Source organism: Pristiophorus japonicus, chromosome 23 (assembly GCF_044704955.1).
Source record: "Pristiophorus japonicus isolate sPriJap1 chromosome 23, sPriJap1.hap1, whole genome shotgun sequence".
Taxonomy (NCBI): Eukaryota; Metazoa; Chordata; class Chondrichthyes; family Pristiophoridae; genus Pristiophorus; species Pristiophorus japonicus.
The window spans coordinates 2,946,267-2,972,416 of NC_091999.1; the positions used below are offsets into that span (position 1 = coordinate 2,946,267).

General features: G+C 49.4%; 1 protein-coding gene across 1 annotated transcript in view; it reads left to right on the forward strand.

The window, feature by feature from the left end:
* LOC139235686 (uncharacterized) overlaps positions 1–26,150 on the forward strand; it is a 161,331-nt gene that overhangs the window by 58,011 nt on the left and 77,170 nt on the right. The window contains exons 5-8 of the mRNA XM_070866725.1: positions 30–153; positions 9,211–9,304; positions 10,308–10,394; positions 17,058–17,174. Of these exons, the coding sequence (XP_070722826.1) occupies positions 30–153; positions 9,211–9,304; positions 10,308–10,394; positions 17,058–17,174 (422 nt within the window). The remainder of the gene's footprint in view (positions 1–29; positions 154–9,210; positions 9,305–10,307; positions 10,395–17,057; positions 17,175–26,150) is intronic.

A 26,150-nucleotide genomic window follows, 5' to 3' on the forward strand; every position in this document is an offset into this window, starting at 1 on the left:
CATTATGTTGTTATACTTCTACACTCCAGGGAACAGGGACAGAAACGGTCGCGGATTGGTTGTCGTGATGACAAAGAACGCAATCTGGGAGAACCCAAAGTGTTCTCGCACAGAACTAGCCAGGATCCTGATGTACTACTACACCATCTCAAGGTATAAATATTCGGGAACCGGACGTCACCACATCAAACAGGATGTCAACCTCAGGACCCCTTTTAAAGAGGGAGTTTCTCCATCAGGGACCCCTTTTAAAGAGGGAGTCTTTCAATCAGGGACCCTGTTAAGCATGGAAGAACTCCACAAGACTGAGTACTGTGAGCTAAAACTGATGTGACCTTAGTCTCTTTAATACAACTCCAGAGTGCCTAAGTAGCATGGCAGACAACCTTTTATATTCCCTTGCACGAGGTGTGCAGGTGACCCTTGGGCCTCCAATAGTTGTGCCCTCTGGTGGCAAGTTTTACACAGTTACAATGTTTACATACATAACATCACTACCCCCCCACCTCCCCACAAAGTCTTTGATACAAATTATTTACTAGTTGAGACGGTCTGGGGCCCTACGCTCCCTGGTTGATCGTCTGAGTTCAAACTCTGGCATGGGTGAGTTGGTCGGACCATTGCTGCATTGTGGCACGGCTGGTCTGACAGGACTGTTGGGAATGGTGGGTTTATCCTCTTGATTGACAGCGAGGTCGATTGCTGGTTGGGTGTGTGTTGGTGAATCGATGATGGTGATGTCCTCTTCAGGTTGTTCCTGGTTGTCGGTGAACTGCAGTTTGGTCTGATCCAAATGCTTTCTGCACGTTTGTCCATTCAGTAGTTTGACGATAAACACTCTATTCCCCTCCTTGGCCAAGGCAGTGCCAGTGGCCCATTTAGGACCATGACCGTAATTAAGGACAAATAAGGGGTCGTTAACATCAATGTCACGCGATACAGCCGCGCGATCATGGTACATGTTTTGCCGGTGACGCCGGGTTTCCACATGATCATTTAGATTCGGGTGGACTAGGGAGAGCCTGGTTTTGAGTGCTCTCTTCATTAATAATTCTGCAGGAGGAACCCCAGTGAGCACGTCCGGTAGCTGAGCAGAACCCGAGATAAGCGGGTCTGCAAGGAGCCTTCCGTCACGCGTCTCAAGCTCTGCTTGATAGTTTGGACTGCCCATACAGCTTGACCATTGGATGAGGGCTTAAACGGGGCAGACCTGACATGCTTGATGCTATTGCGGGTCATAAACTCGTTGAACTCCGAGCTGGTGAAACACAGCCCATTGTCACTGACAAGGATGTCGGGCACGTCATAGGTGGAGAACATAGCCCGGAGGCTTTCAATGATGGCAGTGGATGTGCTGGATGACATGATTACGCATTCAATCCATTTAGAGTAAGCGTCCACTACAATTAAAAACAAGGGGCCAGCAAAATCTACGTGGATCCTGGACCACGGTTTGGAGGGCCATGACCACTGACTCAATGGAGCCTCCCTTGGTGCATTGCTCAATTGTGAGCACATGTTGCACTGGTGTACACATAACTCTTAAGTCTGAGTCAATGCCGGGCCACCAAACATGCGACCTGGCTATAGCCTTCATCATGACTATGCCTGGGTGGGTATTGTGTAGGTCGCGTCTAAACGTTTCCCTGCCTTTTTTTGGCAGAACCACACGATTACCCCATAAGAGACAATACGACTGGATGGACATTTCATTATTGCATCAGTGAAACGGCTTAATTTCATCTTGCATTTCCCCAGGAACGGCCGACCAGCTCCCATTGAGAACGCAACTTTTTACAAGTGATAGCACAGGATCCTGGCTGGTCCTGGTCCTGATCTGGCAAGCAGTGACGGGTGATCCCTCGCTCTCAAAAGCATCCATGACCAGAAGCAAGTCTGTGGGCTGCGCCATTTCCACCCCAGTAGTGGGCAATGGTAGCCGACTGAGGGCATCAGCACAGTTCTCCGTGCCTGGTCTGTGGCGGATAACATAGTCATAGGCGGACAATGTTAGTGCCCTTCTTTGGATGCGGGACAAAGCATTGGTGTTTATACCTTTGCTTTCTGAAAACAGTGAAATGAACATTTTGTGGTTGGTTTCAAGCTCAAACCGAAGTCCAAATAGATATTGGTGCATTTTATTAACCCCATATACACATGCTAACGCCTCTTTCTTGACGAAACTGTAGGCTCTTTCAGCCTTCGACAGACTTCTGGATGCGTATGCAACCAGTTGAAGTTTGCCCGCTACATTGCTTTGCTGTAACACACAGCCGATCCCATACGAAGATGCATCACAAGCTAGCACTAATCATTTACACGGGTCATACAATACAAGTAACTTATTAGAACAAAGTAGGTTTCAGGTTTTCTCAAAAGCTGTCTCTTGAGGTTTACCCCAAACACAGGCGTCACCCTTACATAGCAACATGTGCAACGGTTCCAGCAAAGTGCTTAACCCGGGTAGATAGTTACCAAAATAGTTTAGAAGTCCCAGGAATGAATGCAGCTCCGTCACATTCTGTGGTCTGGGTGCATTCTTGATGGCCTCTGTCTTTGGGTCCGTGGGTCTGATGCCGTCCGCCGCAATCTTTCTCCCCAAAAATTCGACCTCTGGCGCCAGGAAAACACACTTGGCGCGTTTAAGCCTGAGTCCCACTCTGTCCAGTCGACTTAGAACCTCTTCCAGGTCGTGCAGATGTCCGGTGGTGTCACGACCGGTGATCAGGATGTCGTCTTGAAACACAACGGTGCGCGGAACCGATTTCAGCAGACTCTCCATGTTCCTCTGGAAGATGGCAGCAGCCGAGCGAATCCCAAAAGGTATATAAACAGTCCTTTGTGTGTGTTGATGCACGTCAATCTTTTCGAAGATTTAGACAGCTCCTGTGTCATGTAGGCGGAGGTTAGGTCCAACTTGGTGAACGACTTCCCCCCTGCTAACGTTGCGAGCAGGTCATCCACCTTGGGTAGCGGGTACTGGTCTTGTAACGAGACTTGGTTGATCATTACCTTGTAGTCTCCGCAGATTCTGACCGTGCCATCGCTTTTCAACACCGGAATGATCGGACTGGCCCACTCGTTGAACTCAACTGGCGATATGATTCCCTCTCATTGAAGTCTGTCCAGTTCGATCTCGACTTTCTCTCTCATCATATATGGAACCGTTCGAGCCTTGTGATGAACGGGCCTCGCATTGGGAACTAGTTGGATCTGCACCTTGGCGCCTATGAAGTTGCCGATGCCTGGTTCAAATAGCGACGGAAACTTGCTCAGCACTTGGGCGCACGAGGCATCATCCACTGAAGACAGTGCTTTGATGTCGTCCCAATTCCATTGAATCTTTCCCAGCCAGCTTCTGCCGAATAGCGTTGGGCCATCGCCTGGTACAATCCACAGTGATAAATCATGCATAGCTCCATCGTACGATACCTTAACTGCCGCACTGCCAATGACTGGTATGAGCTCTTTGGTGTAGGTGCACAGCTTTGTCTGAATTGGGCTCAGTTTGGGCCTTTGTGCCTTGTTGCCCCACAGTTTCTCAAAAGCCTTCTGACCCATAATTGACTGACTCGCCCCTGTGTCCAAGTCCATTTGACTTTCAGCATGATAGGTGGGCTCTTGGTGGTGAAGATGTGTACCCCATACACTTCTTCCTCGGGTTGAGTTGCCTCTCTTGTTTGTTCTGCGTGATCCGTGCTGGATCAATCATCCTCTGCTGACTCTGCCACGTGGTGAGTTGCAGCACTGTTGCACATTCGCTGGAGGTGCCCCATTGTTTCGCAGCCTTTGCACACGTATTGTTTGAATCGACATTGATGGGCTCGATGATTACCCCCACAGCGCCAACATGGTGCTAATGGGTTTGCATTCACGCCCGATGGCGGACTCTGAATCATCCTAGGTCTTGCAGCTGCAGACGTGTAGGCCCTGCCATATGCAGTTCTGCCTGCTAGCGACGTTATTTTATGCACAGTACTTGCCGGTAAGCTTCGATGCTGGGAAGATATCTGTCTGGTATTGTCACTCATGGATATGAATGCCTGGGCTATCGTGATGGCCTTGCTCAGGTCTAGGGATTCGGCGGACAGCACCTCATGGCCGATGACAAGCACAAAAAAGTCCTGCAGCATTTCCCCCAAAAAGCCAGCAAATTCGCAAGTTCCCGCAAGGCGTCTCAGGTCGGCGACATAACTCGCCAGATCCTGGCCTTCGGAACGGTGGTGCATGTAGAAGCGATACCTGGCCATTAAGACCCTCTCCTTCGACTTGAGGTGGTTCCGAACCAGCGTACACAACTCTGTATATGTCTTCTCCGCTGGTTTCTCCAGTGCTAGCAGATTCTTGATGAGGCCGTTTATTGTGGACCCACACACGGTGAGGAGAATCGCCCTGCGCTTGATCGCTTTACCGTCCCCATCCAGCTCATTGGCCACGAAGTACTGGTCGAGACGCTCAACGAAGGCTTCCCAATCATCACCCTCTACAAATCTCTCTAAAATACCAACGGCAGCCAAAACCGCGTGAAAGTTCATAATCTGTTACTCGTCGCCAATTGTTAGGTATGGAAGAACTCCACAAGACTGAGTACTGTGAGCTAAAACTGATGTGACCTGAGTCTCTTTAATACAACTCCAGAGTGCCTAAGCAGCCTGGCAGACTTCCTTTTATACTCCCTTGCACGAGGTGTGCAGGTGACCCTTGGGCCTCCAACTGTTGCGCCCTCTGGTGGCAAGTCTTACACAGTTACAATGTTTACATACATAACAGACCCCTTTTAAAGAGAGAGTCCATCAGGGACCCATTTTAAAGAGGGATTCTCTCCATCAGGGACCCCTTTTAAAGAGGGAGTCTCTCCATAGGGACGCCTTTCAAAGAGGGAGTCTCTCCATCAGGGACCCCCTTTTAAAGAGGGAGTCTCTCCATAGGGACCCCTTTTAAAGAGGGAGTCTCTCCATCAGGGACCCCTTTTAAAGAGGGATTCTCTCCATCAGGGACCCCTTTTAAAGAGGGAGTCTCTCCATAGGGACCCCTTTTAAAGAGGGATTCTCTCCATCAGGGACCCCTTTTAAAGAGGGAATCTCTCCATAGGGACCCCTTTTAAAGAGGGAGTCTCTCCATAGGGACCCCTTTTAAAGAGGGAGTCTCTCCATCAGGGACGCCTTTTAAAGAGGGAGTCTCCATCATAAGCAAGAAACGTATTAGAAAAAAAGAATGGTACTCAACACTAACAAATCGGCAAGGCCTGAAGGTTTCCACCATTGGGCTAGAAATTTTGTTGGAGCGTTCTTAAGGCACTAAGGTTGGGCAGTTGATACATTTAATGCTGGAAAATGTTTAGCGACGGGAGCCACAAAATTCAGTGGTTATGCCCTGAGAGTGGAGCGGAGCGCTAAGCGAAGCGTTCCACACTTCTCTTAGGGCGCTAGGCCAGGTGAGCACCTGAATAACCCGTGCTAAAGAGCTGGCTTTGTAGCATCCGAAGAGAGGCCTCCCTACAAAAATAAAGAATCGGAACAAAAAACACAACAACCCCTAAACATTACTCACCGCAAATAAAGTTACATGGCAAAACAAAATATCACTCACACTTACCTCATGCAGTCATTCCTTCCTTTCGTGCCCCGGGACAGCTCTGCACGGCAGCATTCACTGGCGGGGTCACTAGGGGGCACTACTGGTGCAGCGCAAACCAAATTTTGCATCTGTGCCGATACCGGGGGTGTTTCATACTGGCCCTGCGCTCATGGGCGATACTCCTTTGCACGGCCGATACCGGCACACTGAATTGCCGAGCGGAGCTAATGTCGGCGCTCGCAGCTGCAAACCCTTTACCCCCCGCCACTGTAGCGCCCCCTCCAACCGCATTTCTCCCCTTAGGATTTTAAAGGAAGTCGGTGAGGAAATTGTAGGTGCTTTCACCATAATCTCCCAAAGCTTTCTCGGTTAAGGATTGTCGCCTGAGATTGTGAAATTACAAACGTAACTCCATTATTTAAGAAAGGTGAGAGAGAAATTGGGAAATTGTAGACCTGTTAGTCTAACATCTGTTGTGGGCAAGATATTGGAATCGACAATTAAGGACAGAGTGACTGAGCTCTTCGAGAAATTGGAGTTGATTAGAAAGAGCCAACATCGATTTTTAAAGGGTAGGTCATGTCTAACGAACCTAATCATATTTTTTGAGTAAGTAACTAAAGTAATAGACAGGGGAATGTAGTTTGTAGTTTAGATGGACTTCCAGAAGGCAATTGATAAGGTTCCACATAAGAGACTATTATCTAATATTATAGCTCATGGAATTCAAGGCAAATTATTAACCTGATTAGGTGGTAGAAGATAGAGAGGAGGAATAATGGGTATCTACTCGAACTGGTAGGAAGTACCAAGTAGTGTCCCACAAGGATCGGTGCTGGAGCCTCAAGTATTTATTATATTTATTAATGACTTGGGTAACACAATAGAGAGCCATATATCCCAGTTTGCCAATGATACTAAGATTGGTGGCATAGTAAGTTGCGCAGATGAGAGTATAAAATTACAAAGAGACAGTGATAGATTACGTGAGTGGGCAAAACTCTGGCAGATGGATTTCAATGTCAGTGTCTTCCATTTTGGACCAAAAACAGATAGATCCGAGTATTTTTTAAATGGTGAAAAGCTAGGAACAGTACAGGTCCAAAGCGATTTAGAAGGGCTTGTACACAGATCACTAAAATGTAGAGGTCAGGTACAAAATATAGCCAAAAAGGCTAATGGAATGTTAACCTTTATATCGAGAGGGCTAGACTATAAAGGGGAGGATGTTTTGCTACAGCTATACAAAGCCCTGGTTAAACCACATCTGGAGCACTGTGTACCTCAGAAAGGATATAGAAGTATAGACATTTACAGCGCATTGTGTCCGCACTGGCCGACAAAGAGCCACACAGCCCTCGGTCAGCAGCCCTGAAGGTTACCTATGAACAATGGCGGAAAGGTAAAGAGCACCCAGCCCAACCAGTCTGCCTCACACAACTGCAACACCCCTTGCACTGAAACATTCTACACTCCACCCCAACTGGAGCCATGTGATATATTGGCCTTGGCAGGAGTGTAGCGCAGATTAACCAGAATGTTACCTGGGCTCCAATGTTTTAATTATGAGGAGAGATTACATAAACGAGGCTTATATTCCCTGGAATATAGAAGGTTAAGGCGTAATTTTCATCGAGGTTTATAGGATTCTGAAAGGAATTGAAAGGGTAGGAATGAGGTCGACTTTTTCCACTGGTGGTGGAGTCGAGGCCAAAGGGGATATAACCTTAAAATCAGAGCCAGGCCGCTCAGGAGAGAAGTTAGGAAACACTTCTTCGCGCAAAGGGTGTTAAAGGTGCGCAATATGTTCCCACAAAAAGCAAAAAATCCTAGCTTTAGATCTGAGATCGATAGATTTTTGTCAGCTAAGGGTATTAAGGGATCTGGAGCCAAGGCGGGTGGATGGAGTTAGGATATAGATTAGCCATGATCTTATTAAATGGCGGAACACGTTCAAAGGGCTCAATGGCCTCCTCCTGTTCCTATGTCGTTTGTTGTCTGCAATAATTCAAGGTCACACCTGCTCTGTGAGAACTCCCTGAATCAGACTATTTCACAGGGCTGTCACAGTGAATCCAGACTCAAGTACAGTATTGCTGTTGACACCGCTTTGAATGGAGGCTGCACTTTGATGGTAATTGTTCTTGGTACCTTTAAAGAATGTAATTTTTTAAAATTGAAGACTTAGGTCGTGTCTTGAAACTCGGATCAGTTTGGTTCACTGATCTAAATTGCTAATGACTGCATCGATGCAAATAGGTTCTCTGTAATCTGCATCGGATCCGTTCTTGTCCATTATGAATATCTTATTAAAATGCACATGTCTGCGAACCTGCAAAAGGGGTAGGCCATGTAGACAAAATCTGGACTTGTACCGTGCTTAATCGAATTTAAGTAGGATGCCTTTGTCAGTTCAGAAAGCCATTTACCAGCAAATACAATTCTTGATCGAAAACATGAGTCGTTCTTTGATTTGTCCTGAGATAAGCAATGACTGAGATTTCCTCATTGAGGGATATGGCATGATAAGGTACACTGAAAGTAGAACAAGGTAGATGGTGAAATTTGTTATTCAGAAACTACCTGTCTCTCTCGCTCCGACTCTCTCACTCCATCTCTGTCTGTCTGTCTATCTCTGTCTCTCGCGCTCTCTGTCTCTCTCGCTCTGTCTCTCTCTCTCGCTCTGTCTCTCTCTGTCTCTCTCTCTCTCTCTCTCTCTCACTCTGTTTCTCTCGCTCTGTCTCTCTCCCTCTCTCTGTCTCTCTCTTTCTCACTCTGTCTCTCTCTCTCACTGTCTCTCTCGCTCTGTCTCTCTCCCTCTCTCTGTCTCTCTCTCTCTCTCTCTCTCTCTCTCTCTATCTATCTCTCTCGCTTTGTCTCTTTCTCTCTGTCTCTCTCTCGCTCTGTCTCTCTCTCTCTCCTTCTCCTTCACTTTCTCTCCTTTCTCTCTCCATGGGCTGGATTTTAGGCTTTTCTGTTTTCGGGGCGAAAATGGAGGCGGGGCGGGAAAGTTAGCAGCCGGGAATAGTCTGTACTTTGGTGAGGAAGTTTGGGCATCTGGGCCCTGCGTCAGGGCACAGTGTGAAAGGAGACGTTGTACACTTTTCATGGCGCAAAAATGGGAAACTCGCCAACTAAAGAGCCAGGCCGTGTGCGCTCCGAGAGAGTCCTGGGATGGTGGGGGTGGGGACATTGGCCGTGCCACCACAACACAAATTGCTAAAGAAAAGTTAAAAGAACAAACACTCGCACTTACCGGCGGAGCACTTTACCTTCCTCACTGCCGCCGGCTATGCCGGGCCGCACTGATGTCCCAGGCAGTCATTATAAACAGACGGGTCAAGGAAAAGTCCAAACTCCTGCCGGTGTCGCTACGAGAGACGTTGCAGACACAGCGCAGCTCTTCCCGTGTCGCCACAAAAACGGACCGGAGGATCGCGAAGGAGCGCTGGAGACCTGAACGCCGCCTTTCACGCCGCTCCAGGGCGAAACCCGGAGCGCAAAGGAGCGGAAAATCCAGCCCCATGACTCTCTATCCCTCTCCATCCTTTAGCTATCTCTCTCTTGCTTCCTCGAGCTGCTTGTCTATCCCCAAACCCCTCCTATCACCCCTTTCTGTTTCTATTTCTGCAGGAAGGAGGTGCAAGACATGGGCCTCAGGGTCCTGATAGACGCTCGTGGCTGCCGGCCTGCAGCAGCCCTCTGCAGAGCCCTCGACATTTTCCAGGTGAGAACCATGACGCTCGAGCCTGCTGGGGGAATTGGAAAAATGGCCACATTGATTGTTATAAATTAATTTTATGGGATGTGAGCAACGCTGGGCTTCTTGAACCGGTTTGATACAACTGAGTGGCTCGCTTGACCATTTCAGACGGCAGTCAAGTGTCGACCGCGTTGGCGTGGGACTGGAGTCACGTCTAGGCCCAGACCGGGTAAGGACAGCAGGTTTCCTTCCCCTAAAGTGAACCAGTTGGTTTTTTTAGAACAATCTGACAACAGGGCTCTGGATTACTGGCCCGGTAACATAACCACTAAAACTGCTGCGCCCGATATTGTGAATTCAGAGTGTAAGAGGAGCCTCACTCAAGGCTCCCAGTCACGCAGTGAGCAGTCCCTCAGGTTCAGCTAACGGCCAATACTCAACGTTTGGAGCCTGAATCACGGCCCCTTGATCCCAGCTGAGCAGCACGGACCGTGGTGAGGGAGGAGTATGCTGGAGTTTTTGTTCGACGCCCTTTGCGGGGGAAGGGGCAGGGATTATTCCTGCAGACATCTACCTCAGGAGATTAAAGGGGTGGGGAAGAGTTGCTAGGCAGCGTTTCCGTAGCTGCCGACAGCTGTCCGGCACCATGGCCAAGTTGGTCGGCTAGCAAAACCAGGCGTGGATCGGTTGCAAAACATGGAGAGAAACAAATCCTGGACTCCTCAAATTCCTGGAGCTGCGAGGGCAGAATGGAAATTTGTCCGGGTGTCTTCCCACTTTTTTATGATGTCCCGAAATTCCAATGGGGATGCTGGTTCCGAAGGCATATCGGCCCCAGTTTTATTCCCCCTTTTAGTGGGGGAGGTTCTCAATCTTTACTCCTCTTGCATGGAGGACGGGGGGAATCTATTAGATGAAGACGCTCCATTGTTTGGGTAATAGAACCTGCCACGTTATTAAAGTGAGTCCAGTGTTATCGTTCAGACGTTGCTCTCGTTCCAATCCTTTCCCGTTTCTCTTCCTGCAGAAAGCTGTCACCGGTGGGATTCACTCCATCCTAATGTTGGCAGGCAAGGAGTCTTCAATAAGTGCGATGGGGCTGCCGGGACTTCAGGTACGTTGGAACCCATGCGTCGTCGCATGGCTCAGTGGCTTAGTGGGTAGCACTCTCGACTCTGAGTCAGAAGGTTGTGGGGTCAAGTCCCACTCCAGGGACTTGAGCACATAAATCTAGGCTGACACTCCAGTGCAGTGCTGAGGGAGTGCCGCACTGTCGGAGGTACCGTCTTTCAGATGAGACGTTAAACCGAGGCCCCGTCTGCTCTCTCAGGTGGACGTAAAAGATCCCAGGGCATTAATTTGAAGAAGAGCAGGGGAGTTATCCCCGGTGTCCTGGGGCCAATATTTATCCCTCAATCCAAATAACAAACAGATTATCTGGTCATTTATCACATTGTTGTTTGTGGGAGCTTGCTGTGCGCAGATTGGCTGCCGCATTTCCCACATTACAACAGTGACTACACTCCAAAAGTACTTCATTGGCTGTAAAGTGCTTGAGACTTCCGGTGGTTGTGAAAGGCGCTATATAAATCCAAGTCTTTCTTTGATTGCTATGGTAATGTTAATCTTTTAAAAAGGGACCCCAACAAAAAAATTCCAATTTGGGTCGGTAAATTAAAACCGGGGGGGAAAAACCAATCTTCTCCAATTGTGGTAGTGTTTGCCGGGTTGATGATGCACTCCAGTTCCTCCGGTGCCCACCGGTCTCGGAAAATCCCAAGTGTGCCGGCGGACACCACATGCTCCCTCTCCAGGGACACCCAGCCGCGGATGTAGCCACAGAAGAGAGGCAGGCAGTCGAGAGGGACAATCCCCTCAACCGCCACTGCCTGGACCTGTGGATGGCCACCTTGACCAGGCCTAGGAGCAGTCCCATGAGCAGGTCCTCTGACTTGCACCGGGTGGCCAAAGGTCAGGAGCGTGGGACTGAAGTGCAGCCAGAAGTTGCAGGGCAGCCCCTTCAAGTAGTACAAGAGGGGCTGTAATCTCTCGCACGCCGCGTTAACGTGGAAAATGTACTCGTGGCCGCAAACCTTGGGGGTGGATTTAAGCTAAACGTGTGTAAGAAACCATGCCCTGTTACTAAGCTGATCCTCTCATAACAGGTCACTTCTGGTTGCGAAGGAAATTATGTCATGATAGGCCATTCCTTGTCAATACGATAAGGATGTCATAATTGGCCATTCTCTGTTGCTGAGGTAATGATGTCATAATTGGCCATTCCCTGTTGCTGAGGTAATGATGTCATAATTGGCCATTCCCTGTTGCTGAGGTAACGATGTCATAATTGGCCATTCCCTGTTCCTGATGTAATAATGTCATAATTGGTCATTCCCTATTGCTGAGGTAATTATGTCATAATTGGCCATTCCCAAAAGCTGAGGTAATGATGTCATAATTGGCCATTCCCTATTGCTGAGGTAATGGTGTCATAATTGGCCATTCCCTGTTGCTGAGGGAATGATGTCACAATTGGTCATTCACTGTTGCTGAGGTAATGATGTCATAATTGGCCATTCCTATTGCTGAGGTAATGATGTCATAATTGGCCATTCTTATTGCTGAGGTAATGATGTCATAATTGGCCATTCTTATTGCTGAGGTAATGATGTCATAATTGGCCATTCCCTGTTCCTGATGTAATAATGTCATAATTGGTCATTCCCTATTGCTGAGGTAATTATGTCATAATTGGCCATTCCCAAAAGCTGAGGTAATTATGTCATAATTGGCCATTCCCTATTGCTGAGGTAATGGTGTCATAATTGGCCATTCCCTGTTGCTGAGGGAATGATGTCACAATTGGTCATTCACTGTTGCTGAGGTAATGATGTCATAATTGGCCATTCCTATTGCTGAGGTAATGATGTCATAATTGGCCATTCTTATTGCTGAGGTAATGATGTCATAATTGGCCATTCTTATTGCTGAGGTAATGATGTCGTAATTGGCCATTCACTGTTGCTGAGGTAATGATGTCATAATTGGCCATTCCCTATTGCTGAAGTAATTATGTCATAATTGGCCATTCCCAAAAGCTGAGGTAATAATGTCATAATTGGCCATTCCTATTGCTGAGGTAATGATGTCATAATTGGTCATTCACTGTTGCTGAGGTAATGATGTCATCAAGTTTCTCCATGTGAACTTGCTGTGCCCAATGTCAATGGAATGCAGGCTCCTCTCAGTGTCTCCCCCTGTTGACCAGTTCACCTTGTCAGTAGAACGGGATTTGATGTTTAGGATGCAGAGGGTAGATTTTCATCTGTCGCCCAGGTGTAAAGCATCGCCTGTGACGGTGAGCAAGAAAGGAAATTACATAATCACAGAAGGAGGCTATTTGATCATCATGCCCATGCCGGCTCTTTGAAAGGGCTGTCCAATTAGCCCCACTCTCCATAGCCCGGCACATTTCTCCCTTTCAAGTATTAATCACTTCCCTTTTGAAAGTTGCCATTGAATCTGCTTCCTCCGCCCTTTCAGGCAATGCATTCCAAATCACAGCAACTCGCTGCGTAAAGAAATTTCTCCTCATTTCCCCTCTGGCACTTTTCCCACTTACATTAAATGTGTGTATCCTCTGGTTACCAACCCTCCCGCCAGTGGAAACCGTTTCTCCTTATTTACTCGATCAAAACATGTAATGTATTTGCTTCATGGCTTTTTGCTTAAGAATTAGAAACATAGAAACATAGAAAATAGGTGCAGGAGCAGGCCATTCAGCCCTTCTAGCCTGCACCGCCATTCAATGAGTTCATGGCTGAACATGAAACTTCAGTACCCCCTTCCTGCTTTCACGTCATACCCCTTGATCCCCCGAGTAGTAAGGACTTCATCTAACTCCCTTTTGAATATATTTAGTGAATTGGCCTCAACGCATTGCTATTAAGAACTAGTTGGTTTATTAACAAAGGTTTTAACAATCACTTGACACATTACCAGTTCATCCACCAGGCTCACATCCACCTGCCTCATCGTGGAGCCCTGAACCCAACTGACTGGGGTTTTATTGAGTCTTGTGAACATCATGTGACTGGCTAAGCCACTCCTACCTCAACACCTGTGGAAACTTGCTGTATGCAACCTGGCTGCCACTTCCCTTACATTACAACAGTGCAAAAAGTCCATCATTGATCTGGGATGTCATAAGGTCATGAAAGGCTTTGTGGGGGCGAAATTGCCCCGTGCACCGATTAGGGGCGGTAACTTTGCAGGGCCGGGACTTTTATCGGCCAGCCCGGAAGTCCTGCCCCTGGTGCGGAATTGGGCCAGCGGCCCCTCAAAGGAAGCGGAGCGCTGTCTCTGGCACTCTGCATCCTTTGAGGGAGCGCTGGCGGGGCGGCAGTGCGGGCACCGAGTCCAACGCTACGTGGTTGCTCCGCATAGCGCCAACGCACTGCAACGGGGGAGGGCCGCTGTGCTCTCTGCATGGCCCTTTGGTGGCCGCCACTGGGCCACCAGGGACACGTGAAACTAGGCCAGTGACCCGGCACCCAAGACTAGGGCCGCCATGGTCGAGCCGACACAAGAGACAGCCGACCAGCTAAGATGGCAGCCCGGGGCATAAGAATATATCATAAGAAATAGGAGCAGGAGTAGGCCATCTGGCCCCTCGAGCCTGCTCCGCCATTCAATAAGATCGTGGCTGATCCAATCATGGACACAGCTCCACTTCCCCGCCCGCTCCCCATAACCCTTCACTCCCTTATCGCTCAAAAATCTGTTTATCTCCGCCTTAAATATATTCAATCACCCAGCCTCCACAGCTCCGCTTTAAACGGGCGACCCCTTATTCTAAAACAATGCCCCCTAGTTCTAGATTCCCCCACGAGGGAAACATCCTCTCTGCATCTACCCTGTCGAGCCCCCTCAGAATCTTATACGTTTCAATAAGATCACCTCCCATTCTTCTGAACTCCAACGTGCATAGGCCCAACCTGCTCAACCTGTCTTCATCAGTCAAACCCTTCATCTCAGGAATCAACCGAGTGCACCTTCTCTGAACTGCCTCCAATGCAATGGGGCGCTGCAGGCCTCCCCTTCAAACAGCGCCCCCCCCCGAGTGGCTGCCGTCGCGAAGCTGGCGTTGACATCAGCCCGCGCCAGCCTCCGGCAATTTCCCCCCGCCGGGCATTAAGGGGTCGGGGCAGTGAGGGATAGCTGCGCACAGCGATGACCTCATCGCGGTTGAGCGGGGGCCCGAGTCGCTCACCGCAAGGCGCACCGCAGCCAGGACAGCTCCTCCAAACCTTCGCGGCAATTTACCGGGAGGCGGTAGCACCGCCCGCCCCCCCCCTCCCCCCGGGCAAAAACGACCTTGTGCCCCATTCCTCCATTTGAAGAAGCCCCCAGAGGTACTAACGGGACTATTAAAAAGGGGCAATTTTCCCCCCTTTTTTTTTAAAACCTGGTGCCTTCTTCAAAAAATTGGGTTGAATTAGTGAGACGCCACCGTCCTCTCCTGAAGTTATGCCTCTGATAAATTCCTTTCTTTTCCATCATAAAGACATTCATTTGTGATAGCTTCGAGCGTCTTGCCTGTAACTGAATTCAAACTAATAGCCAGATAGTTATGTTGAATGTGCGAGGTTGTAGCCCCCCAATTCCAATATTTGAAGGGGCTGCTCCTCAAATTCTGGTTTGCACTTCAGTCCCACGCTCCTGATCTTTGGGCATTCTGTGCGGAGGGGAGCGGGTAGGTCGGAGGGCTTCTTCGTAGGCTGCTCCTGGGCCTAGCCAAGGGGGCCTTCAGCCAGTCTAGGCAGCGGGCGGTCGAGGGGGTCGTTCAGCCTGACTGCCTGCCTCTCTTCCGCGGTTACATCTGAGCCAGGGTGTCCCTGGAGATGGAGCACGCGGTGTCCACCGGTACGCTCACGGCCTTCCGCCAGAGGTGGACGCCGGAGGGACTGGAGTGCATCATCACCCCCGGCAACCCAATTTTAATTTGATTTGTTTTACGTCCAAAGTTTAATTTGTTTAATGTGTCGGTTTTAATGCCCCTTTAATAAGGGGGCATTTGATTTACAGGCGCAAAAAAAAAAAATTGCCCGATAGTTCTCTGGCACTGCCTTTTACGAACTTACATAAGAACTTAAGAACATAAGAAATAGGAACAGGAGTAGGCCATACGGCCCCTTGAGCCTGCTCCGCCGTTCAATAAGATCATGGCTGATCCAATCATGGACTCAGGTCCACTTCCCCGCCCGCTCCCCATAACCCTTTATCCCATTATCATTCAAGATATTGTCTATTTCTATCTTAAATTTATTCAATGTCCCAGCTTCCAAAGCTCTCTGAGGCAGCGAATTCCACAGATTTACAACCCTCCGAGAGAAGAAATTCCTCCTCATCTGTGTTTTAAATGGGCGGCCCCTTATTCTAAGATCATGCTCTCAAGTTCTAGTCTCCCCCATCAGTGGAAACATCCTCTCTGCATCCACCTTGTCAAGCCCCCTCATAATCTTATACGTTTCGATAAGACCGCCTCTCATTCTTCTGAATTCCAATGAATAGAGGCCCAACCTACTCAACCTTTCCTCATAAGTCAACCCCCTCATCACCGGAATCAACCGAGTGAACCTTCTCTGAACTGCCTCCAAAGTAAGTATATCCTTTTGTAAATATGGAAACCAAAACTGTACGCAGTATTCCAGGTGTGGCCTCACCAATATCCTGTATAACTGTAGCTTTTATACTCCATCCCTTTTGCAATAAAGGCCAAGATACCATTGGCCTTCCTGATCACCTGCATACAATCCTTTTTGTGTTTCATGCACAAATATCCCCAGATCCCGCTGTACTGCAGCACTTTGTAACATTTCTCCATTTAAATAATAACTTGCTCCTTGATTTTTTTTCTGCCAAAGTGCATGACCTCACACTTTCCAACATTATACTCCATCTGCCAAATTTTTGCCCACTCACTTAGCCTGTCTATGTCCTTTTACAGATTTTTTGTGTCCTCCTCGGACATTGCTTTTCCTCCCATCCTTGTATCGTCAGCAAACCTGGCTACGTTACACTCAGTGCCTTCTTCCAAGTCGTTAATATAGATTGTAAATAGTTGGGGTCCCATCACTGATCCCTGCGGCACCCCACTAGTTACTGATTGCCAACCAGAGAATGAACCATTTATCCCGACACTCTACGAACAATGACGGACAGGTAAAGACCATCTGGTCGATGGAGCCTGTCCCACACAATTGCCATACCCTGTGTATCACAACATGTACACTCCACCCCACCCCAAACCCTGTGATCTCCTGGGAGAGGCAAAAAAAACAGATAATAAACCCAGGCCAATTTGGGAAAAGAAATCTGTGAAATTCCTCTCCTACCCATCTAGGCGATCAAAACTAATCCAGGAGATCAATCTGGCCATTAAATTTCCTGCAGTATCTTCCTTCTGTAAGAGGTGATCTCCGCCACAGACAGAAACAAATCCAGCTTTCGCTTGAAGGAATTCAGCGAGTCTGCATCCACCACATGAAATGCCAGCTTGTTCCAGAGGTCTACTGTTCTCTGGGAAAAGAATTACCTCCTGATGTCTAACCTATGCAACTTAAATTTGTGCCCCTGGTCCTGCCGAACCTATTTATAACATGGTTTTTGAGACGTGGGCGTCTGGTGATGAGTTGAAGGAGGCAGTGGCCTCGAGGTGAGATCCTGCCGTCCCTTCACCCCGCGCTCACGTGCTCTGTAACAATTCTGCCCACAGGTGGAGCTCCTGACGGCGGTGCGGAACCTGCACAAGCACGTGGAGCCCGCCCAGCTGACGCAGCACTTCGCCGGAGACTTCCCGTACTGTCACGAGAAATGGGTCCGCTATCGGGTGGTGAGTATCTTGTGTGGCTTCTTGGCACTCGCCTGGAGCCCGAGCTGGAACCCGCAATTGTGTGCTGTGTAACTGAGGCCCACGGAGCCCTTACCCGGTCAGTGCTGAGTTAGCTGATCCAAGCCATGAATGGGTGGGGGGGGGGGAGGGGGCGGCTACAATTGGCTTCAGTTGTAGCCGCCCCCTCCTCCCCGACCCGGATCAGAGAGAGAATTTCCGCATTCCTGATCCAGTGACTCCTGCTGAAAGAGGCGCGGAGGTCGGATGAGCACAGAACAAGGGCTTGGCTGTGCTGTGACGCACCCTGTGGCCGAATGTCCTGTGGCCACTCGCGACCTGGGCACGTAAAGAACAGGCCACTTAGGGGAAGTACTGGAGGACGGTGCCTGGAAGGAGGGGTGGGGAGTGGGGGAGGGAGAGGAGGGGAGGGGAGGGAGCAGGAGAGGGGACAGAGGGAGGGGAGGGAAGTGAGGACAGGGGCAGCGGGGGATGGGATTTAGGATGGGGAGCAGGGGAGGACAGAGGGAGCAGGGGAGGGAGGACGGGGGAGCGAGGGAGGGCAGGGGGAGCGGGGGAGGGAGGACAGAAGGAGTGGGGGAGGGGAGGGAGAACAGAGGGAGGGGTGGGAGGGCAGAGGGAGCAGGGAGAGAGAGGAGATGGGGAGGGATGATGGGGAGAGTGGGAGAGGTGAGGGAGGGTAAGGAGTGGCGGAGGGGAGGATAGGGAGCAGGGGAGGGGACGGAGGGCAGAGGGAGTGGGGGAGGGGAGGGAGAACAGAGGGAGCGGGGAGGGAGAGGAGGAGGGGAGGACAGGGGGAGCGGGGTATGGGATTTAGGATGGGGAGCGGGGGAGGACAGAGGGAGCGGGGGAGGGAGAGGGAGGACAGAGGAGCGGAGGAGAGAGGAACAGCAGGAGGGAGGAAGGATTGTGCAGATGATGGAGGGAGGAGGGAAATGAGCAGCGGAGCGAGAGAGGTCAGGAGGGAGTGTACGGACGAAAGAAGTGAGCGGAGAGGGAAGGAAGGAGGTAGGCAGCAGAGGAGGGAGGGAAAAGGAGAGTGAGTGGATGATAAAGGGAAGAGGGGAAATGAGTGAAGGAGGGGGAGGAAGCCAATGAGAATCGAGGGATGGGGACGGGAGTGAATGATGCATGGACGGAAGCGGGTGTGACGAAAGAATAGAGGGAGAAGGGGAGGGCGGGGAGGACAAGAGTGAGCAGAGGAATGGAGGGAGGATATCTCTCTCTCTCCATCTCTGTCTCTCTTTGTCTATCTGTCTCTGTCTCTCTCTCTCTGCCTCTCTCTGTTTCCCTCTATCTTGCTTTCTCAGTCTCGCTCGCTCTCTCTGTCTGTCTCTCGCTCTCAGTCTCTAGTCAATCTCAGTGTCAGCTGTGGCTCAGTGAGTAGCACACTCATCTGAGTCACAAGGTAGCAGGTTCAAGTCCCACTCCAGGAACCAGATCACATAAATCTAGCTGACACTCCTGTTACGTTCAGAATAACTTCACAAGACTGAGTACTGTAAGCTTAAACTGATGTGACCTTAGTCTCTTTAATATAGCCCCAGAGTGCCAAAGCAGCATGGCAGACAACCTTTTATATGAGGTGTGCAGGTGACCCTTGTCCTCTGGTGGCAAGTCTTACACAGTTATAATGTTTACATACATAACATCACTCCTCCCCCCACCCCCCCCCAAAGTCTTTGATACAAGTTGAGGCGGTCCGGGGCCCTTCGCTCCCTGGTTGAACATCTGAGTTCAAACCCTGGCATGGGTGAGTTGGTCAGGCCATTGCTGCACTGCAGCACGGCTGGTCTGACCGGACTGTGGGGCATGGTGGGTTCATCCTCTTGATTAACGGCTGGTTTGATGTGTATTGGTGGATCAATGATGGTGATGTCCTCTTCAAATTGTTCCTGGTTGTCAGTGATCGTGGTACATGTTTTGCCAGTGACACCGGATTTCCACGTGACCATTAAGATCCGGGTGGACTAAGGAGAGCCTGGTTTTGAGTGCTCTCTTCATTAACAATTCCGCCGAGGAATCCCGGTGAGCGAGTGGGGTCGTGTCCGGTAGCTGAGCAGAACCCGAGATAACCGGGTCTGCAGGAAGCCGTCCGTCACGCGTTTCAAGCTCTGCTTGATAGTTTGGACTGCCCTTCCGCTTGACTGTTGGATGCGGGCTTAAACGGAGCAGACCTGACATGCTTAATGCCATTGCGGGTCATAAACTCGTTGAATTCCGCACTGGTGAAACACGGTCCATTGTCACTGACAAGGACGTCGGGCAAGCCATGGGTGGCAAACATGGCCCGGAGGCTTTCAATGGTGATAGTGGATGTGCAGGATGACATGATTACATGTTAAATCCATTTCTACTTCTACTTCCACTACTACTGAGAGCATCTTTCCTAGAAGGGGGCCAGTGAAATCTACATGGATCCTGGACCACGGTTTGGAGGGCCATGACCTCAGACTCAGTGGAGCCTCCCTTGGTGCATTGCCCAAACTGAGCAAGTGTTACATTGGTGTACGCATGACTCCAAATCCGAGTCAATGCCAGGCCACCAAACGTGCGACCTGGCGATAGCCTTCATCATGACTATGTAGGTCGTGTATAAGCGTTTCCCTGCCTTTTTTTGGCAAAACCACGTGATTACCCCATAAGAGACAATCCGACTGGATGGACATTCCATCTTTACGTCATTGAAATGGCTTAATTTCATTTTGCATTTCCCCGGGAATAGCCGACCAGCTCCCAATGAGGACGCAACTTTTTACTAATGATAGCACAGGACCCTGGACGGGTGACCCCTCGCTCTCAAAAATATCCATGACCAGAAGCAAGTCTGCGGGTTGCGCCATTCCCACCCCGGTGGTGAGCAATGGTAGCCGACTGAGGGCATCAGCACAGTTCTCCGTGCTTGATCTGTGGCGGATAACATAGTCATAAGCGGACAATCTTAGTGCCCATCTTTGGATGCGAGACGAAGCATTGGTGTTTATTATACCTTTGCTTTCTGAAAACAGCGAAATGAGCGGTTTGTGGTCGGTTTCAGGCTCGAACCAAATAGGTATTGGTGCATTTTCTTAACCCCGTATACGCATCCAAACGAATCCCAAAAGGGCAACTGCGGTATATAAACAGTCCTTTGTGTGTGTTGATGCACATCAATCTTTTTGAAGATTCAGCCAGTTCCTGTGTCATGTAAGCGGAGGTTAGATCCAATTTAGTGAACGACTTGCCCCCCTGCTAACATTGTGGACAGGTCATCCGCCTTGGGTAGTGGATACTGGTCCTGTAGCATGACTCAGTTGATCGTTACCTTGTAGTCTCTGCAGATTCTGATCATGCCATCGCTTTTCAACACCGGAACGATTGGGCTGGCCCACTCATTGAACTCAACTGGCGATATGATTTCCTCTGGTTGAAGTCTGTCCAGTTGAATCTCGACTTTCTCCCTCATCATATGTTGTTGAGTCCAGTTTGTTGGATATATTCAGAAGGGAGTTAGATATGGCTCTTACGGCTAAAGGGATCAGGGGGTATGGAGAGAAGGCAGGGGTGGGGTATTGAAGTTGCATGATCAGCCATGATCATATTGAATGGCGGTGCAGGCTTGAAGGGCCGAATGGCCTGCTCCTGCACCTATTTTCTATGTTCTATGTTTCTATGAACTGCTCGAGCCTTGTGATGAACAGGCTGTGCATCAGGGACTAGATGGATCTGCACCTTGGCGCCTGTGAAGTTGCCGATGCCTGGTTCAAATAGCGCCGGAAATGTGCTCAGCATTTGAGCGCATGAGGCGTCATCCACTGAAGACAGTGCTTTGATGGTGTCCCAGTTCCATCGGATTTTTCCCAGCCAGCTTCTGCTGAACAGCGTTGGGCCATCGCCTGGTACAATCCACAGAGATAAGTGATGCACAGCTCCATCGTACGATATCTTCACTGCTGCACTGCCAATGACTGGTATGAGCTCCTTGGTGTAATTGCGCAGCTTTGTATAAATCGGACCTCTGTGCCTTGTTGCTCCACAGTTTCTCAAAAGCCTTCTGTCTCATAATTGACTGACTCGCCCCCATGTCCAACTCCATGGAAACTGGAATGCCGTTTAATTTGACTTTCAGCATTTTAGGAGGGCTCTTGGTGGTGAAGGTGTGTACCCCATACACTTCTTCCTCGGCCTCGGGTTGAGTTGCCTCTCTTACTCGTTCTGCGTGATCCACTTTGGATCGGTCATCTTCTGCCGACTCTGCCATGTGGTGAGTCGCAGCACGTTTGCACATTCGCTGGAGGTGTCCCATTGTTTCACAGCTTTTGCACACGTAGTGCTTGCATCGACATTGATGGGCTCAACGATTATCCCCGCAACGCCAACATGGTGTTAATGGATTCGCATTCACGCCCCACGGCGAACTCTGAGTCATTCTCGGACTTGCAACTGCAGGCGTGCAGGCCCTGTCATGTACAGTTCTGCCTGCTAACAGCGCTATTTTATGCACAGTACTTGCCGGTGAGCTTCGACGCTGAGAAGATATCAGTTTAGTAGTGTTGTTCATGGACATGAAAGCCTGGGCTATTGTTCAGGTCTGGGAATTCGGCAGACAGCAGCTTGTGAAGAATGACCTCATGGCCGATTCCAAGCATGAAAAAGTCCTGCAGCATTTCCCCCAAATATCCAGCAAAATCGCAAGGTCCCGCAAGCCGTCTTAGGTCAGTGACATAACTCGCCACGTCCTGGACCTCGGAGCGGTGGTGCATATAGAAGCGATACCTGGCCATTAAGATGCTCTCCTTCGGCTTGAGGTATTCCCGAACCAGCATACACAACTCTGCATATGTCTTTTCCGTTGGTTTCATCGGTGCTAGCAGATGCTTGATGTATGTTGTAGACCCACAAATGGTGAGGAGAACTGCCCTGCGCTTGATCGCTTTATTGTCCGCATCCAGCTCGTTGACCATGGAGTACTGGTCGAGAAGTTCAACGAAGGCTTCCCAATCATCACCCTCTACAGATCGTTCAAGAATACCAACGGCAGCCATAACCGCGTGAAAGTTCGTGATCAGTTACTTGTCGCCAATTGTTATGTTCAGAATAACTTCATAAGACTGAGTACTTCAACTGATGTGACCTTTGTCTCTTTAATAAAACTCCGGAGTGCCAAAGCAGCATGGCAGACAACCTTTTATACTCCCTTATGTGCAAGTGACCCTTGGGCCTCCAACAGGTGCGCCCTCTGGTGGCAAGTCTTACACAGTTATAATGTTTACATACATAACAACTCCAGTGCAGTGCTGAGGGAACGCTGCACTGTCGGAGGTGCCGTCTTTCAGATGAGACGTTAAACCAAGGTCCCGTCTGCTCTCTCAGGTGGACGTAAAAGATCCCATGGCACTATTTCGAATAAGTGCAGGGGAGTTATCCATGGTGTCCTGGGCCAATATTTATTCCTCAATCAACATAACATAAACCAGATTATCTGGTCATTATCACATTGCTGTGTGTGGGAGCTTGCTGGGCGCATGTTGGCTGCTACGTTTCCCACATTACAAGTGACCACACTCCTAAAGTACTTCATTGGCTGTTAAGCGCCTTGAGACGTCCGGTGGTCATGAAAGGCGCGATAGAAAAGTATTTCTATCTTTTCTTGCTCTCCGTCTCTCCCAGTCTCTCTCTTGCTTTCTCTCAGTCTCTTTGTGCCTTTCTCAGTTTTTCTCTCACACTCTGTCTCTCCCTGTCTCTCTCACTCTCTGTTTCTCTCTCCCTCACACTCTGTTTCTCTCCCTCTCTCTCTTCCTCTCAGTTTCTCTCTCTGTCTCTCTGTGTCTCTCTCTCTGTCTCTCTCTCTCTCGCTCTCTGTCTCTCTCACACTGTCTCTGTCTCTCTCAGTCTCTCTCTCTGTCTCTTGCTCAGTCTCTCTCTCTATCTCTCTCAGTTTCACACTCTGTCTCTCTCTCTCTCTCTGTCTCTCTCAGTTTCTCTCTCTGTCTCTCTCTTCGTTTCTCTCTCTCAGTTTCTCTCTCTGTCTCTCTCTCTCACTCTCTCTGTCTCTCTCTCTCACTCTCTCTGTCTCTCTCAGTTTCTCTCTCTCTCTCTCTCTCTCTCAGTTTCTCTCTCTCTCAGTTTCTCTCTCACTCTCTCTGTCTCTCTCTCAGTTTCTCTCTCTCTCTCAGTTTCTCTCTCTCTCTCCCTCTCTCAGTTTCTCTCTCTCTCTCTCTCTCTCTCTCAGTTTCTCTCTCACTCTCTCTGTCTCTCTCTCAGTTTCTCTCTCTCAGTTTCTCTCTCTCTCTCTCTCTCTCTGTCTCTCTCACTCTCTCTGTCTCTCTCTTTCAGTTTCTCTCTCTCTCTCTCTCACATTGTGTCTCTCTCAGTTTCTCTCTGTCTCGCTCTGTCAGTTTCTCTCTCTTTATCTCAGTTTCTTTCTCTCTCTCTCTCTCTCACTCTCAGTTTTTCTCTCTCTCTCTCTCTCAGTTTCTCTGTCTCTCTCTCAGTTTCTCTGTCTCTTAATTTCTCTCCCTCTTTCTCACGCTCTATCTCTCTCTGTCTCAGTTTCTCTCTCTGTCTCTCAGTTTCTCTCTCTTGCACTCTCTCTCACACTTTGTCTCTTTATCTCTCTCTCTCAGATTCTCTCTCTGTCTCTCCCTCTCTCAGTTTCTCTCTCTGTCCCTCTCTCTCTCAGTTTCTCTCTCTGTCATATATGCATGCTTGGGGTTACTAGGCACCAGGGGGCGCCACTGTCGGAGGTCACTAGGCTGTACGCACGTGTGTGGGGGCCAGGTATATAAAGGAAGCCACCATGTAATGCGGGCACTTTGGGCCCGAATAAAGTTGAGCCAGGTTTGCTCCTGAGTGAGTTTATAATATTCAGTCTATCGAGTTAGTACATACATAACATTTGACGACGAGGTAACTCAAGAACTTTCGCGTGCAAAATGAGCACCATTGGAATTCTGGAGAGATTCTTGGAGGGAGAGGACTGGTCAGATTTTATCGATCGCCTGGACCAGTACTTCGTGGCCAACAAAATGGAGGAAACTACTGATGCAGTTAGGCGCAGGGCGGTTTTGCTCACTGTTTGCGGTCCGAAAATCTATGGCCTCATGAATCTCCTCTCGCCCACACATCCAACGGGCAAGGACCATGAGGAATTGTGTGCTCTGGTACGTGACCATCTCAAACCAAAAGAAGGCATCATCATCTCATGATATCTATTCGACACACATGTTCGTTCTGAGGGCCAGGATGTGTCGGAATTCGTCGCTGACCTAAGGCGTCTTGCTGGGCCATGTAAGTTCGAAGATGCGTTGGGAGACATGCTGCAAGATTTCTTCGTAATAGGAATCAACCTCGAGGTGATCCTCCGGAAGTTATTGGCTGCGGAGACACTGGATTTGAGCAAGGCCATCGCGATTGCCCAGGCATGCATGACGCCGGATGATAATTTAAGGCAGATATCGAAGAGTCGGAGCTCCACGGCAAGTACTGTAAACAAGATTGTGTCGTCATATGATAGAGCTGCTTATGGCAGGGCCTACTCGATTGCGTATGCGAAACCTGTACCTGCTCAAAGTCCGCCAACGGGTATAAAACCGATTTCACCGTGTTGTTGTGGGGGCAATCATCGGCATCATCAGTGTCGTTTTAAACAGTACATCTGTAAGGCTGTTCGAGAGTGGGGCATCTTCAGCTAATGTGTCCACAACTGAGCAAGCGTGCTGCGACTCACCACGTGGATGATGACGACCAGTCCAGCATGGACCTGGATATGCAACTCGAGATACCCGCGGAGGAAGTGTATGGACTGTATTTGTTCCTGACAAAGAGCCAACCGATAATGGTTAATGTGAAACTAAATGGCGTGCCGCTATCGATGGAATTGGACACGGGTGCGAGTCAGTCAATAATGAGCCAAAGGACATTCGACAAGCTGTGGGACACTAAGGCTGTGAAGCCTAAGCAGAGTCCAGTCAATGTCAAGTTGCGTACTTACACCAAAGAACTCATACCGGTGATTGGCAGTGCAGTAGTCAAGGTGTCGTATGATGGTGTGGTTCATGATCTACCGTTATGGGTCGTTGCATGAAATGGTCCATCGCTGTTCGGCAGGAATTGGCTCAAAAAATGGAATTGGAACAATATCAAAGCGTTGTTATCAGTGGACAACACTTTGTGTGCTCAAGTGCTGAGCAAGTTTTGCTCGCTGTTTGAACCGGGCATCGGCAATTTCACGGGAGCCAAGGTGCAGATTCACCTGGACTCGGCTGCAAGACCCGTCCATCACAAAGCTCGGGCTGTTCCGTACATGATGAGGGAGAAGGTCGAAATTGAGCTGGACAGACTCCAACGTGAAGGGGTCATATCACCGGTCGAATTTAACGAATTTAACCAATGCCATTGTTCCTGTGTTGAAGAATGATGGCACTGTCAGGATTTGTGGAGACTACAAGGTCATGATCAACCGATTTTCGAAACAGGATCAGTACCCGTTACCGAAGGCTGATGACCTGTTTGCAACACTAGCCGGTGGGAAGTCATTCATTAAACTGGATCTGACGTCGGCCTACATGACACAGGAGCTCGTCGACACGTCGAAGAAACTTACGTGCATCAACACTCATAAAGGACTGTTTATCTACAACAGGTGTCCTTTTGGAATTCACTCAGCTGCAGCCATATTTCAGAGGAACATGGGGCGTCAACTGAAGTCCGTCCCGAGAACCGTCATGTTCCAAAGTGACATTCTGTCACAGGTCGTGACACTGCCGAACACCTGAACAATCTTGAAGAGGTTCTACATCGGCTGGAACTCAGGCTGAAACGTTCAAAGTGCGTCTTCATGGCACCGGAAGTTGAATTTCTGGGGAGGAAGATTGCTGCTGATGGCCTTGGTTTTCGAGTCCGTAGGCCTGATGCGATCAAAAATGCACCCAGGCCTCAGAATGTGACGGAGCTGCGTTCGTTCCTTGGTCAACTAAA